At 45.1% G+C, this 17,584-nt stretch overlaps 1 protein-coding gene across 1 annotated transcript in view; it reads left to right on the forward strand.

The window, feature by feature from the left end:
- Positions 1 to 17,584, forward strand: part of LOC126175809 (protein Skeletor, isoforms D/E-like) — a 346,786-nt gene that overhangs the window by 209,791 nt on the left and 119,411 nt on the right. Inside the window, exon 7 of the mRNA XM_049922798.1 lies at positions 15,526 to 15,625. Within this exon, the coding sequence (XP_049778755.1) occupies positions 15,526 to 15,625 (100 nt within the window). The remainder of the gene's footprint in view (positions 1 to 15,525; positions 15,626 to 17,584) is intronic.

Below are 17,584 nucleotides of genomic sequence, written 5' to 3' on the forward strand. Positions count from 1 at the left end.
CGAGGTTCTAATTACACGCAAAAAAAAAAGATCAAGAAGGAAAGAGAAGTCATTGTCTCCCAGTTTCTCTCACACATATCCATTTATGTTTTCCTCCTATCTATGCTACCAGTACCGCCGGTGATCCTACCATTCCCCATCCTTCCCTAATCCGACGGGATCGAAGACCTCGCTGTTTTGTCCCCTCCCCCAAATCAACCAGCGAAGCAAAATTACCGAAGCGTATTGAACGAACACACAGGAGCCACCTGTGGAGCTCCCATTACGTAGAGAACAATTGTCTTGAGCCTGTTGGCACCGACGTCAGAAGTTTTGAGCTGTAGGAGGTGCACGGCTGTACTCACTACAAAAATATTTTGTTGTTTTTCATCGCCACTGAGATTCGGCGCACACTGCGAGCTAGCATTATGCACCAGAGAGACCCCTATCGGTAACCGCGTGAACCAGCAACTTACAACTGGCGCCCATGTAAACTTCTAGTTACGATGCCTAAGTTAAAATTTGCCTCAGATTTATATCTTCATTCATGTGGAAGATATAGTCCTATGAGGAAACATGTAGCGCTAACAATCCATGTTTAATCTCCAACTAACTCCAGTTTTTCTTCTCGTTTTACCCTCAGAAATCATCTATAAATAATCACGACCTCAGCCTGACTGGAAAATGCGACTGTATAAGTAACTTGTGGCACTACGCATTTTACGCCCCCCCCCCCCCCCCAAATTCTCTAAGTCCCTTCAGATCCTTGAGTGGCATGCACTCTACGTCGCCTTCCGTATATGCCTCCTGTCCCCTACGCGGATCCTCTATGACCTCATTCCTTTCCCCCATCTGCTCGAACATAACCGCAAACTCTACGACTCCCACCATCTCGATCCCCCTGCTCTTCTCCTCTCCAATCCCTGCCCTCTGCCTCGCCTTTACTGTTGTGTCCCCCCTACAATCCATCTCTACACTCTTCATCTCCTTTCCCAAGGTGGGTTCTGTCAACTCCCCCTCCTGGATGATGATGCCCTCTGTCCCTCCATTTATCCCTCCTATCAACTCTGATCCTCACCCCTCCCCCCTCCTTTCCTCTGTCCTTTCCCCGGGCTCCCACTTCCCTCCCTTCCCTCCTGTTTTCTCTCCACCTAACCTCTCTCTGCCTCCCCTCTCCCCCCCCCGACTCCTTTTTTATACCCCTCCCCTTCCTTTCCTCACTCCCTGTTGCATCTGCCCACCACCCACCCCCCTCTTATGGGTCCTCGTCCTCCATCGGCTCCTTTCTCCCCTCCCCCCCCCCCCACCACTGCGTTTTTCCTCTTCTTCCCCCCTTTCCTTTCCCGTCATCAGTCCAGGTTCCCCCCATCGGCCCTCGGCTGTGGTATATCATATTTGTGCCAAGCTTTTAATGCAGTGTTCAAGTGAATGTTCAGTGTTGTTCATCTTTCCAAAGTGTTGTGAACAGAAACCATGCTGTCGCAGGGTGTAAATTTTATATCACTTGTGAACAGAAACCAGACTGTCGCTGTGTTTTTTTGTCTGTTTATTCTTTTACCTGTCTGCTTCATATGTATTCTATTAGCATCATCAACCCTTTGTTCTATGTTTTAAGTTCCACGATTTTCCGCCATTTTACCATTTAAGTCACCGATTTTATCGTCTGCTTTAAAATACCCATTTTAAAAGCTGTTGTGGTTACATGAGTAGATTCCAATATCTATGGAATCCAGTGGACGGGAGATCTCCTTTGCACTGCTCAAGCGCAATTAACCCCATCATCCCCACCCCCCACCCCCCGATAATATACTTTTTATTAACTTTTCGGAAGCTCTGTTTGTATCTTACACTAACTGTTTGCAGTAAAAAGCTACCAACTGTTCCTCGATAGGAAAAACCAAAGCCATTGGAGCAACATGTCACCATTGTTGTACACCAGTGTAACGAAACCCAACCGCCAGCTGAGGAGTGTTGAGGCAGATGCCTTGTATGTCCGGCACCGATGACGAAGTGCCTGTTTCGAGCGGAGTCGTTTCCAGACTGATCTCACAGCGAATGTTTGTGCCATCAGTCAGGACCGATGGCGCTCACCACGCTACTGCAGCTTTTAATGTCAGCTTTGAAAAAAATAATTATCTTTCCAGATAACTTCGCAGGAGAGCTACACTCTTTGCCTACATGTCTTCAATTTCTAAGGCTCCATGGGAGTTTAGTGGCCAGACGAGTGCAGTATACTCACCATGGTGCTCTTCAAACTATGCATGTACACTGTGAGACGTGTGGCACGTTGCATTGTCCTGCTGGCAGATGTTGTCATGCCAAGGAAAAACAAACTGGGTGTAGGGGTGGACATGGTACCCAAGGATAGATGCATACTTGTGCTGATCCATTGTTTGTTCCATAATGATGAAATTACTCAGGGAATGCCACGAATCTATTCGAGGTACATGACGCTCCCTCCTGGTTGCTCGATGTTAGCTTTCAGACATTTCACGTACATGCCAACTGCCTTGTGTCAGATGGCCCATAAAACGTGATTAATCTGAAGATTTCACCTGTCACCACTCAGTGGACGTCCAGTTATGGTGCTGGTGTGCAAATTCCATCCTTCGTCACTGACTAACAGCAGTCACCATGGGTGCATTAGCCAGGCACCTGCTGAGGAGGTTGTGAGCATGGGATTATATCCTTGTCTTTTCGGAATGCGAATTTACCTCTCAAGGATAGGATTCGCTAATGAAATTTCTATACAAAGTTTAAGATTGTTCTTGACTTGGCAGAATGTCTGAAGAATGGCTGAGAGCCGCGCCTACTCAACTTGAATAATTATCCATTAGAATGTTACTAGCTACGGTCGAGGCTGTTGCGTGTGAAATGCAGTGTACTGTTGTGGAGGAAATATGGGGCTCGCAATAGCTGTAGCGCACAATACCGTAAGCTGCAATGACAGCTGTCTGCGCTGCTCGCTGCTGACAAATAAAATAACTCTCGTTCTGTCTTGATTGACCTTCGCCAATCAAACTCTCCCTACGCCTTGATGAAGTCAAGGACTCCTATTCGCCCCTAGTCTAACTATTGGCGTGGTACACCGGTCAGATAACCAGTCCACCGCGATGCCACTCGAAAATTTGCTCGCAGGCATTTAACTATAACTCTGTGCGTTCACACCGCACAATAAGTGTGTCGGCCAACACAGTGAACAACGCTTAATCGCAAGGACTCAATACAGAGTCGCACTTCGATTCGCGCTCGACAGAGGTGTTCTCCCAGTGAAGTACTGAGGAGAGACTTGTTCCTCGCTCTTTGAGTACATGCACGAGCGCGCACGCTCTCGTTATGTGTTCTCGCTCCAAGAGCGACAAGGGAACGGCCCCTCTCCATACCAGACGTGAAGGGGTATATCTTTCAGTCTCTTCCATTACTCCTTCAGCTCAAGGCGTCAGAAATATTATCTGCCAATCAGCATTGCTCTTCTAAAACGGGAGAATGACGTTTCGTTTAAGGCGACCAATCCGGAAATCCGTAGCATTGGCATTTGCTGTCTCCCTGTGAAAATCTCTGAAACTGCTTGCTATGTGTAAAGAATGCGTAGGCTGGCCACTCCCACACAATGTAGCGGAATTTGCTTTTAAGCCGAAGACGAGGTTGTTCCCCCTTTTCACTCGGGCCAATGCTGTCTCCTCTATGGGTGGTCACCGGCCGACACAGATAGGCTGAGTCGTCCTCTGAAGGGACCGGCGTTCCATTGTGTGGTTTCTCTCCCGAACTAGAAGCCAACCCCTGCGACCGTCGTGTCTTGAATACGTGTTTGTACGCCAGCCTCGAGTATTTCAACCACAGTGTGCTTACTTGTTATTTGCATATCGTTTACATGAATTCATACAACACTGACTTCATCTTATCGAGTTTAGGTTCGAATGAAGCGTCTTGATGTGCAGAATATGATTGTGAGGGCGGAATATGTAAGCAATGAAGTTCAGGAGACCACGACGTCTTACAAGATCCATACGCAGAAACGTTCACTGAACTGTCGTTGAGGAGAGACTGTTGGGAGTCCCTTGGTTCTTCAGGGCTGTCAGTTGGAAAACAGTTGCACGTCTATTCGCCTGTGCACCACTCTGCAGCTGTGATTGCGCCATGTCATCTGTGGTCCATGGTGCACCACAGTTGGCTCGACACCAGTTTCTGATAGCGTCATTTTGTCTTGCACGGGATACTTTAACCACGGTGGACCACAAGCAGTTTACAAACATAGCCATTTCGGAAATGTTTCCACCTTTGGCCTGAAAGCCAATGACCAAGCCCTTTTGAACGATAACTAACTCGGTTTCCACATGACAGCAATGACTGCACTGTTTTCAACGTCCCCCAACACGCTTTATGTATCCTTCACTACTAGCGCTCCAACCTGCCATCTTTGATTTGTCATTGCACACTGATACTGAACACAATTTGACTGTACCGTGTATATGGAGAGCAAGTTTCGTCACGGATTCGTTTGATAACAGCAAAAGTGTCATGGGGATGCTCAAAGAGTTCCAGTGTCAGACTCTACAAGATGGGTTTATACATCATGGTGTAGTTCACGGATAATATTCCCAGAGCGGATGACAGACCAGGTTAATGAAGATCCCAGGATGTGGGATGCAGTGGAAATACGATAGCTATACGAATACAGAAATCAATTGAGTCATGTTCTTCACAAATTTCCTACCCAGTTCGCTGGAAGGAAATACTGATGATGGTGGTAGTAATTCTCAGAGCGGACGTTCAGATGTTTCTAGAAGAGTCAATCGATTTATTAATTTCTCCTACACATATTTCGCGAAAGAGCCACCAATGTAAAAATCGAGAGATTCTACCTCAATCGAATGCTTACCAACGGTCGTTCTTCCCTCGTGCACGCCATTCGCAGCTGGAATGAAATGAAGTGGCAACGGTAAATGAAGCACATACCGCCTCAATCCGAAAGGTAGGTCTGGTGTATATATATATATATATATATATATATATATATATATATAGAGAGAGAGAGAGAGAGAGAGAGAGAGTCGTAAACATGTCAGACCTAGTTGTGCAGGAGTAAAGCATGTTCTGGAAACCGAAAGGTCGCTGTATCGAATCCCAGTGGGATCAAGGAAATATTCGTCGGTCTTAAATTTAGCCTTTTCCCTCAACGATATGAGGAATCGCCAGGAACTACACATGACTCGCATACCAATTTATAAATTTATACAGTTGGTCCCCTTTTGCTAGTTGGACAAGTAGTGCAGATTACAGACATGCAAGTCGCCAAAGTGGCTTCCAGTTGAAAAACTTGCTCGTATCCATTGACCCTCTCTAATTTTACCTATCACGTACGTCTCTGTCGCCAGTTTTAGCTATTTGTAACGAAAATTGGAGATACGACAGTCATTCAGTAAGTAATGCCCCACTCTTTTTTTCACATCATATTTATTGTTGAGAGTCAGAATTTGGTGACAATATACATCAACATGTCTTGTCCATATCCCATTTTTCTACGATGTCTCCATCACGTTCTATGGCCATATGCCAACATTGTGGAAGAGCATGTATTCCCTGCTGGTAAATGCTCATGTCCTGTAGGCGTAGTCATGTTTTCACTGCATGACTGACACTCTCGTCATCTTCAAAGCTTGTTCCCCGGAGAGAATCTTTAAGCTCCAACAATTCAGATGAAATGGCCTTTCTTTGACTCTTGTGGTCTGCTGTGAGCATTCGTGGAATCCATCGTAAGCGCCTCTGAATATCAGAGTCTCGATCATTGCAGACGCACTTGGAGTGCTGACCGACAACTGTAGAGCCAATTGTGGAGTTGTGATGCGCCGGTCGTCACGAATAATGGCATCCGCACGATTCAACATGTCTGGAGCAATGGCTGCGACAGGACGTACCGAGCGTGGTTGATCATGGAACTCTGTTTCTGGATTTCCTGTGGCTGTACCTTTCTTTACCCATCACCCAACTGTACTCCCATCAACTGTAGCACCAACATACACTACACACAAACTGTTGTGGTTGGCAGGAGAGCCAACACCATGTAACTAGAGGAAGCCGAAAGGCACGCGTTTTAGCTCACGCAGGCTGGCGTGAGGTCTGGAACAGGACAAGGAAATTAGAATGTAGAAAAAACGGACGTAGCTGGTGGAATACTTAACTTTAATCCATTAATGGTGAACGTCGGTCTTGACGGTACGTGATTCACAGTATCAATAGTAACTGGTAATGGCGCCTTGCTAGGTCGTAAAAATGACGTATCTGAAGGCTATGCTAACTATCGTCTCGGCAAATGAGAGAGTAGTCAGTGAACCATCGCTAGCAAAGTCAGTTGTACAACTGGGGCGAGTGCTAGGAAGTCTCTCTAGACCTGCCGTGTGGCGGCGCTCGGTCTGCAATCACTGATAGTGGCGACACGCGGGTCCGACGTATACTAACGGACCGCGGCCGATTTAAAGGCTACCACCTAGCAAGTGTGGTGTCTGGCGGTGACACCACACATACGTTTATGGATTTCACTCTGATTTCTTATTCTGCACTCAAGAATTCAATAAGAGCACGCTGCTTGTAACGGAGCCGTATGTAGACGCCATTTTGACGCTGTACTACGGTTCTGCCATCTGCCAGAACGGTTCGAAACTTCACCGGCGCACAGAACAAACATCAAATGTGAAGCACCAACAAGAACGTTTGTCTACGTATATTAATGGTTTTTTTTTTTTTTTTTTTTTTTTTTTTTAAATGTGGGGCATTGCTTATTGAACGATCGTCGTAGATGTGGCTCGAGGTTACGTGGCCGTTCTCGACAGTCTCCGCACGCCATGTTTAGACGCACTTCGTATTTGCACGGCAGATACTGATAACGTTCTATGATAAAGAAATTCGACATTTTACTCGTTCCTCGGTGCTGAGAGATGCCATTCGCTCCATACTGCAGACTGTAGACAAAACAGGCTTTAAGAGAAAGTTTTGACAGAATATTAATTTCCCTTAATTTAACCGTGTAATAAAACTAGATGTGCGCTATGCACAATGTAGAATAGCATTTTCTTCCTTCTTACAAAGACTGACGGAAAGAGAAAGGTGCTCATGCTGAGCGATGTTACATAAGAGAAAATCTCAGTTCTTTTCTTGAGTAATTCTCTCGGTCGTGAAACGTGAGTTATAACTGAATTTCCGTGCGGAAAAATTAAAATTTCTGAATTTACATTTGTACTAGACGAATCGCTGTGAAGAGCTAGACATTATTCTGCTCTGTAATACGGTTTCTTTTCGTTCTATTAATGGATGCAACCCAGAAAGATTGACTGGTTATATGCCTCTTTTCAAGCTGTTACATGTGTCTACTTTTTATCGTCATGGCATGCACGGAGATGATAATAGAGGACCTAGGAATATTTCTATACTATCATGAAATCTAGTTTTTGGAATTTTATCCATAGACTTCCGGGAGATATTCAAGATCCTCCTTCTAATGTTTTCTTAGCTCACCGTTTACACCATCCCGAGAGGCAAACGACCTGTGACCATTTGTAATGCTCTTTGCTGATTTCCCACCATTTCCCTTGCTAGTCCATCCTAACACGGATCTTAATAAATTTTAATTACGTTCCAAAACGGACTAGATACATATTTGTAAGTAATACTCTTCGTAGATAAACGGCAGTTGATCAGTGGTCTAGCAGTAACACGAAGCTAACCATTTCTTTTAGCTTACGCAGAGTTTATGTGATCGTCAATTCTTCAGCCAACGCGTTAGTTTAGCTTAGTGCACATTTGTATTCGTTAAGAACAATACTGCAACACAATAAAGGATGATTGTTTTGAAACGCCATTATTGCCTCCCGTCGCGACGCATAAGTTTGAAATTTAGCTCAAAGGGGCCTGAAACCTTTCTCTCCAATGGTGTAAAAGCGTGGCTCTCTATGAATTCACCCTCGAACTCGGCGATACTTCAGACAGTAAGGTGTCGACACGTGCGAAAGTAAGACCACAGCTCAGAAGTTCATATAATCTGTAAGGTGGGTAAATGATGTCACATTGGGACCAAATTTTACCACAGTTGTGCCCAACGCCACAATAGACATGCCACACGAATGGGAAGGTCACCACAGCCCGTCTTATCCACGTTTGATGCTTCTGCGATGGAGGTCAGAACTTCAACGTCTAGCGTTGATACAACGCGGGTTTCTTGTGAGTCGCCGAGGAAACCATTTCTAACACATGGCCACTCAGAATCGACCCGAAAAGGTCTCAGAAGGTGGCCTAAATGGCGCGAATGAAACAACCCCTTCCCTAAGAGCGTTCATTTTCACCCATTTCGCGATCGAAAATGACAATTTGCAGTGCGATGTACGGTAGGCAGACGTTCTTGACAAATTTTGCGCGGCTGATATTTCACGGGAGATTCAGTCCTTTTCTAAGGACGTCGCGGTGCTGAAACCCTGTAGAACTTTATAATACCCCCTTGTTGTGTAGCATGATCACAAATTTTGTTTCAGTATCCTGATTGGAACCATTAAGGATTGTTCAAAACCATTCACCGAAATTTGAAAGTGAACCGAAGCAGGAGAGGGTGTTTATGCTTTTTCGTTCTTCCTTTTACGCACCGTCCTGCGATGTGTATATGTCCTGGTGCGGATTGAATGAAATGCAAGGGGTCCTCTAAGACCCCCAGTTCAGCAACACACTTCGTGCCACTCTAGCACCTTTTTTTGGCACTTTAAAAATGTTCCTGTACTGACATACTCATACATCGATCGCTACCTGCAGGAGAGACAAGCATCTCGCTCCACACTAGCGCCTGCTGGCTGCATACGAAATCAAAGACGTGTCGAAAGGGAAGCCAGTCTGGCTTGTAGACAGAGTTCGGTAGATGGATGTCTGTGTGCAGAGACATTTTTAAAGTGACCGACAAAGGTGCGCAGGTGCACCGAGGGTGTAGCCGAACTGGACGATCTTAGACGGAGTCTTTGCAGTTTTATTCAAATGCGTTTATGTGTCGCACCCCATCATACACATGCCACAGGATACTGTGAAGCCGGCCGCGGTGGTCTCGCGGTTCTAGGCGCGCAGTCCGGAACCGTGCGACTGCTACGGTCGTAGGTTCGAATCCTGTCTCGGGCATGGATGTGTGTGATGTCCTTAGGTTAGTTAGGTTTAAGTAGTTCTAAGTTCTAGGAGACTGATGACCACAGCTGTTAAGTCCCATAGTGCTTAGAGCCATTTGAACCATTTGATACTGTGAAAAAGGAAGAACGAAAAGGTGTAAACACCCTCCTGTTTCGGATCGCGTTCAAATTTCGTCGAATGGTTTTGAACAGTCCCTAATAGCTCTACTCCGTATACCAAAACAAAACTCGTGGCCATACTACACTCCAAAGGGATTCGCCCACGTTCAGCGGGATTGTAGACACTTTATGTTCTTATAAAGAGGTATCAGCAGTCGCAAAATTTGTCGAGAACGTCGTCCTGTTGGTCATCGCACTGCGAAGTGTCCTTTTCGAGAACGAAATGCGTAAAAATGAGCCCCCCTAAGAATGGGTGGTTTTATTGACGCCATTTGGATCACCCCTAAGGCCTTTTGATGTCGATTATCAGCGGTGGTGTGTTCGAAATGGTCTCCTCGGTTGTCCATAAGAAACCTGAAGAAACCTGTGTAATTTGAGCTCTAGGCGTCGTGGTTCTGATCTCCATCGCAGAGGCGTCAAACGAAGAGGTGAATTGTGGGTAACAGAGGCTGTAACGACCTTGGGATAGTGTGGCACGTCCGTAGTGGCGTTGGGCAGAATCGAGGTGAAGTTTGGTGCTAACACACCTTACAGCTCCCATGAACTTCTGCGCTGTGGCCTTTCTTTCGCATGTGTCGACACCTTGCTGCCTGAAACATCGCCGAGCTCGAGAATGACATCACACAGCACCACGCTTTTGCATCACAAGAGAGGGAGGCTTCTGGCGCCTTTGAGACAAATTTCAAACTTTTGCTGCTCAATGGGAGGCAGCGACGGGGTTTCAAAAACACGATCCTTTGATCATGTTTCGCAGACTATTTGTCGGCCTTCATACCACGATTTTCATTTATTCTACATGTGACAGGATATTACTACGCTCATGCAGATAAATTAAGGATAATTGCTGAATGTGGTGCCACACAACGTGGTACTACACAAAACTGGCGCTAATAACGTAGGCGCATAAGGAACACACACGACACAGACCTGTAAGTCCGCGGTGTTGGTGATATATTGAGAATACCGTCCCGAACCACATGTGTTACAAAACGCCACCGTTTCCTGCGCATGTACCCCGACATCAATACGGGATATGATCACTATGCACAAGTACACAGGCCGCACAACAGTTTGGATCAGGTGGTCGAGCAGCTGCTGGGGTATAGCCTCCCATTCTTGCACCAGTGGCTGTCGGAACACCTGAAGTGTCGTAGGGACTTGAAGACGTGCGCCGGCCGCGGTGGTCTAGCGGTTCTAGGCGCTCAGTCCGGAACCGCGCGACTGCTACGGTCGCAGGTTCGAATCCTGCCTCGGGCATGGATGTGTGTGATGTCCTTAGGTTAGTTAGGTTTAAGTGGTTCTAAGTTCTAGGGGACTGATGACCACAGATGTTAAGTCCCATAGTGCTCAGAGCCATTTGAACCATTTGAAGACGTGCAACGATACGTCGAGCGAGAGCATCCCAGACGTGATCGATGAGGTTTAGGTTTGGAGAACAGGCAGGCCACTCCATTCGCCTTATATCTTCTGTTTCAAGGTACTCCTCCACGATGGCAGCTCGGTGGGGCCGTGTGTTAAAGGCGGACATACTGGTGAAAAATGACGCCCCGATACACCTGACCTGTTACAGTTCCTCTGTCAAAGACATGCAAGGGTGTACATGCACCAATCATAATCCCACCCCACGCCATCAAGCCACAACCTCCATACAGGTCCCTTTCAAGGACATTAAGGGAGTGGTCCCTGGTTCCTGGTTCACGCCAGGTGAAAACCCGGCGAGAATCTCTGTTGAGACTATACCTGGAGTCGTCCTTGAACATAACCTGGGACCACTGTTCCAATGACCATGTACTGTGTTCTTGACACCAGGCTTTACGGGCTCTCCTGTGACCAGGGGTCAGTGGAATGCACCTTGCAGGTCTCCGGGCGAGTAAACCACTTCTGTTCAGTCGTCTGTCACTATGTGTCTGGAGACAACTGTTCCAGTGGCTGCGGTAAGGTTCCGAGCAAGGCTACCTACAGTACTCCGTGGCCGTCTGCGGGCACTGATGCTGAGATATCGGTCGTCTAGTGTTGTTGTGCACTGTGGACGTCCCGTACTGTAGCGCCTGGACACGTTTCCTGTCTGCTGGAATCGTTGCCATAATCTTGAGATCGCAGTTTGTGGCACACGGAGGGCCCGTGCTACGACCTGCTGTGTTTGACCAGCCTCCAGTCGCCCTAGTATTCTACCCCTCACAACGTCATCAATATGTGTTCTTTGAGCCATTTTCAACACACGGTCACCATTAGCACGTCTGAAAACATTTGCACGCCTACTCGCTGCACTGTACTCTGACATGCACCAACACACCTCTGTGTATGTGGACTGCTGCCAGCGCCACCGTGTGACGACCACAGGTCAAATGTACCGCATGGTCATATCCCGAGGTGATTTAAACCCACAAACTGCCCACCAGAGCGTTGTTTCACCATGTATTAGCATTATCCTTAATTTATGAGCATGAGTGTACAATGTTTAGCGATAATAGATTCTCATTGACTATCTTGTCATCTGCCACAAGTCTGAGATTACAACTAATCATATCCGTAAAGCACTTAAAATACAAGGTCGTCCAGAGAAAAAATTCTGTTTGCGTTTCCCTCCGCAGCAGCTCTGCAGTCGCAGCTCGGTATGTGCGCAGTAGTTGCTTTGACTCAAGGAGGAGGAGGTGACACCATTTAGAGTTGCTTGTGTATTTGTTATTCTGTATAGTGCTTGTTTAGAATACCGAAGCTAACTGAAAATCCCGTCGCTTATGAGATTGTAATTCGTTTGCTGAATGCGAAGAACACTGAACCACTCGACATTCACCAAAGGTTTTGCGAATTTTACAGAGATAGGTCTGACAGTGCAATGAGTGACGTTACCACGTGCACAATGCCGAACAAAATGGGCGTCCAAGCTTGGTTGGTGAAGAATTTGTTCGTGCAGCTGAAACAATAATTTCACAGTATCAGATTTTTTAAAAACTTTCTGTAAATTAAAATAATATTTGTTCATGCAATTTTTTCTGGAAAAATCAATTTGCGAGAATTTTGTCTTTATCTGGTTCCAAAACCTTTCACAGAACTATACAAAAAGACAAGATGGCTCCCAACCAGAAAAAGTGTTGCGTTTTAGCCGCGCGGGTTTAGCCGAGCGCTCAGAGGCACTGCAGTCATGGGCTGTGCGGCTGGTCCCGGCGGTGGTTCGAGTCCTCCCTCGGGCATGGGTGTGTGTGTTTGTCCTTAGGATAATTTAGGTTAAGTAGTATGTAAGCTTAGGGACTGATGACCTTAGCAGTTAAGTCCCATAAGATTTCACACACATTTGAACATTTTTTGTGGCGTTTTATCTGTTATGAAAATTTCAGTCCAGTCGCAGATCATGTCAGATGGTTACGGACATACACCTTCCTTTAACAAACATATGTATGATATTTGGTCGAAAGCCTTACGAAAGTCTATAATAGCCGATTCTAGTCATTTCTTTAATAAATGTTACGATTTCTTGTAACTCTGAGCTGCCACATCAAATAATTTAAACTGACCCACAATTCGGTGTTTTGATAAGAGAAACAGAGCTAGAATGAGCTACTAACCAAGATCGCGAAATTTTTAGGTGTATGTCATAGGTCATTTTTGGTCGTAATTTTATATGTCATAATTCTTTTTACACCGATGTTGGGTACGAATAATTGTCCAAGTCGTCGTAAGGAACCTGACGTGTTCATGTTTGCTTGAAAAACTACCGCGGAATACATTTGGAATGGGACTCTTTCATGCCCTGTCATCAGCGTAAGACCGTGGTCACTCTGGTGGTTCTATTGCGCGGTTTGTTCTTGCAGAAGTATCTTTTTGCTTGACCGGAACTGCTTTTGAATGTCTGATATGCTGGTGTTAAGAATAACGTCAGATCGTTAACAACTGCGGCACAATGAAGAAGGAAACTTTTGATCTTAAAGGATTTTCACAGTTTAGTGAACGGTGTCCCTACTATAATAAGTTGTTTTCTTAATTATTCTTTCCCTCACTTCCGCTCAATTACACTGTTAGGTTCTCATGAACTCTATCAGATTCTCCGACATCTCCGTATGATTTACGTTCTCAAGCTTCAGTTTCCTTAACGAAGCATTCGGTTTGTCTGTAGTGTTCTTTAGAAATAAATTACAAGGCAACCGCAATCGCCAAGTTGCAAAAGGAGATGCGCAATGTTTTCAATACGTTGCAAATGTCAGTCATAGTCAGAACAGTGTTCTGTGTAGTTGTGAGTGCATTATGTTGGAGCTAATTGAATTCGTACGTGACCAGATTGTTGGGGCTCGAATGGTGGGTGCTTCTGTAATCAAGTTAGCGGAAGTGCTTGGTGTTTCAGGAGGCACCGTATCGGAGATTTATATCACACACAGGGAAAGCGGAAAAACACCACCCGCCAAGCCACATTGAGAACGAATATGTTTGTTGAGCGATCTTGAGTGACGGTCATTGAAGAGGATTGCGACAAAAAATAAGAGATCGGCATCTGCAAAAGTCACTGCGGGACAGAATGTCGCAATCTTGAACCTTGTCAGCATCAAAACAACACGAGGGGAGCACCATAAATAGAGTCACGTAGGGCGAGCTGGAATTCCAAAACCAGTCACTCATCAGTGATGTATATGCCCCTTACTGGAAAAACCTGGTTTCGATACCATAAAACGTTGACTGTGGGGCAATGCAGAAATGTCATTTGGTCGGATGAGACTTGTTTCTCGCTGTTTCCAACTTGGGGATGAGTTTACGTTCCAAGAGCATAACATGGCGGGGATTCGGTTATGATTCGCAGCAGTGTTGTGGAATTCCATCAGTCTGCGAGGTCGCATTTCTGCCAGGGATTATGTGACCATTTTGGCTGATCAGGTCCATCTCATAGCAGAAGGTTTGTTTCTCAATGGTGACGCTATGTTCCAAGACGAGAGGGTCCCTGTTCACACAACTCCCATTGTCCAGGACAGTTTTTTTGAGCTCGAGGATGAACTGTCGTATCCCTGCTGGCCACCACAGTCACCAGATTCTAATATCACTGAACCTTTGTGCTCTACTTTGGAGAAAAGGGTGGGTGATCGCTACAAATCTCCATCATGGTTACCTGAACTTGTCACTATTTTGCAGGAATAATAGTATAAGATTCCTTTGAAGTCGCACAAGACCTGCATTTATCCATTCCGAGACGACTGAAATCAGTTTTGAATGTCAGCGGGTTTCCGTATTAGGCATGGTAATGCGTTGGGTTTTTCGTGTTTCCATATTTTTGTCCTCCCCTTATATGAGGGGTTAAACGGCCGTTGGTTTGCATGTGTTAGTTTCGTGAAGCGCTACCTGTGATCACAACGTACTTAACTCTTGTATCAGTCGGTTTATGTTTTTTGTCAAAGAATTTCTGTTCCTTCTGTTTTCATCTAATTTACGATAACCCCATTGTGTAACTATAAAGTTTACGAATAAATGTAATATTTTCTTTTTGTTCATTCTAAATTAAAGTTCTTAACGTTCAAAGCGAGTAATGTGATGTACCAGCTGATCAGCAACGAGATGCTGAAATGAGATCGCCGGTAAAACGCGAATAATGCTGTACAGCTTTACGAATTTGATGAGCAGTTGCTTTTTCGTATTGTAAGTAGGCTGTGTATGTTTTCTTATTGGCAACGTTACGTAGCGCTCTGTATGAAAATCACAGGTTGTTCTGTGTGCAGTCTGTGGCTAGTTTGTATTGTTGTCTGCCATTGTAGTGTTGGGCAGCTGGATGTTAACAGCGCGTAGCGTTGCGCAGTTGGAGGTGAGCCGCCAGCAGTGGTGGATGTGGGGAGAGAAATGGCGGAATTTTGAAATTTGTAAGACTGGATGTCATGAACTGCTCTATATATTATATTTTTCAACATTATTAAGGTAAATACATTGTTTGTTCTCAATCAAAATCTTTCATTTGCTAACTATGCCTATCAGTAGTTAGTGCCTTCAGTAGTTTGAATCTTTTATTTAGCTGGCAGTAGTGGCGCTCGCTGTATTGCAGTAGTTCGAGTAACGAATATTTTTGGTGAGGTAAGTGATTTGTGAAAGATATAGGTTAATGTTAGTCAGGACCATTCTTTTGTAGGGATTTTTGAAAGTCAGATTGCGTTGCGCTAAAAATATTGTGTGTCAGTTTAAACACAGTCATGTATAATTGTTCTACGGGGACGTTACATAGTATTAGTAAGTGTGCCTTTCCGCCGCTTTAGATTTTTTCTTCTTTTTGCAGTCGAAGCTGAACTGCGAGGTGCTGCACGACGACTTGGCTCTGGAGGTGCGATGGGCCATCGCTGGGGACAGCATCGTCGTCCAGCTCGTTGGAAAAGTCGGTGAGTAGCCTGGAGAAAACTACAATAAGGAGTAGAATGCAGAAGCAAAATGAAGAGACAGTGTTTTAAGGAACGTTTTATCGTAACAGCAATATATAAAGTAACATCATTTCTCTACACGATATCTCACACCCTCTATGCACTTGATCCATTTCTTGACAAGCTTTCTGATTCCGTCCCGGAAGACGTTTTGTGACACCGTGGAAAAGTTAAACTCACACAGGTGCTCCTTCATCGATCCACAAAATAAATATCTGTTGGAGCTAGATCAGTGAGTGCTCGAGCAGCTCAAAATCAAGATTTTGAATACATTAGCTGTATGAAGGTCGGAATTATCGTGATGCAAAATCGTACTTTTTGGATACACTGAGGTGACAAAAGCCATGGGATGGCGATATGCACATTTACAGACGACGGTAGCATCGTATACACAAGGTACAAACGGGCAGTGCATTGGCGGAACTGTTATTTATTCGCACATGATTCATGTCATAAGGTTTCCGACATGCTTGTGGCCTCACGACGGAAATTAACAGATTTTGAACGCGGAATGGTAGGTGGAGCTAGACGCTTAGGAAATAAGTCGTTAGGGAATTCAATATCCTGACACCCATTGTGTCAACAGTGTGCTAAGACTATCTAATTTCAGGCAATACATCTCACCACGGACAATGCAGTGGCCGACGGCCTTCATTTAACGATCGAGAACAGCGGCGTTCGCGTAAAATTGTCAGTGCTAACAGATAAGCAACAATGCCTGAAATTACCACAGAAATCAATGTGAGACATACGACGAACTCATTTTAAAGGACAATTGAAAGCGATTTGCGTAACTTCTACACGCCTGCAGCTGATGCATGTGCGGAGATCACCTAAGATGGATCTTTAAGGTGTGTTAGCTCACTCTAAATGTTAATGGATGACGAGAGACGCTATCACGAAATCACATGTCACCTAAAAAATTTTAAGTGCACATATTCCCTTTTCGTATTATAAATATATGCTATCAAATGATACCTACGTAATTGTTCACTAACTTTGCCAAACTGATTCGAATTCAAAGTATTTGTCACATGATTTCGTTGTCTGCTGTTTCGAAGATATGGTTATTAACATAACTTTAACTGGTTGACTTACTAGAAGTAGCATTCGAACATAAAATAGCTTCGGATTCCCTCCTATCAGTCACCTAAAGGAAAAGTCATAACAGACTAAAATACTAATTGGCCAAACACGGGGTCCTACACAGCACGCAACCGAATTTAAAACTTCCTCCAAATCCTTGAACGCTTTACACTTCCTCTCGTTTTCTATGTCTGGCTACATTTACCTCCCTGAATTCAGTACCGGGTTACCAATTTTCCCACAGCTCATCTATCCTTCGTCTCCCGCAAACCTGACTCAAAACGGTCCATCGTATCCTTCATGCTTGAGGACTTTTACATGTTGCGTCGTTATCCCAATGTACCATCTTTCTTATAAACGCTGTTCGGAAATTCCAGTTACAAATTTCTAGGACTTGTAGAGGGAAGTGAGTAGATAATATTTTGAACAGGAAACCATGTCCGGAAATGTACCGTTTCCGTGCGACAGCCATTTGAGAACTTGTTTGCAGGATAGGTTTGCAACAGGGTGGTCATGGTGGGGCTTGCTGAGGTCGGATGGGCTGATGTCATTTGATATCTATACTACCTCTCTCACCTGGTTCGAGCCTCACTCACGTGTCTGTGAGTGTTAGATCTGGTACGGAGTGTTGGAGATGTTATGAATGTTATTGTTTATCATCCACTACATACTAGACGGTGCTGGAAGCAACATCCATTGCAAGCGCAAATGCTCGTGAATTCATTGACGGCTTCACTTCAAAGTGATGCAGTAAGGCTTCTTCCGATTTCGGTGTGCGGCGCCTCCTCGAAGCCGTTGCGTAATTATCGAGGAAACGGTGTGCGACGGAGCCGA

Source organism: Schistocerca cancellata, chromosome 3, assembly GCF_023864275.1.
Source record: "Schistocerca cancellata isolate TAMUIC-IGC-003103 chromosome 3, iqSchCanc2.1, whole genome shotgun sequence".
NCBI classification, from domain to species: Eukaryota; Metazoa; Arthropoda; class Insecta; order Orthoptera; family Acrididae; genus Schistocerca; species Schistocerca cancellata.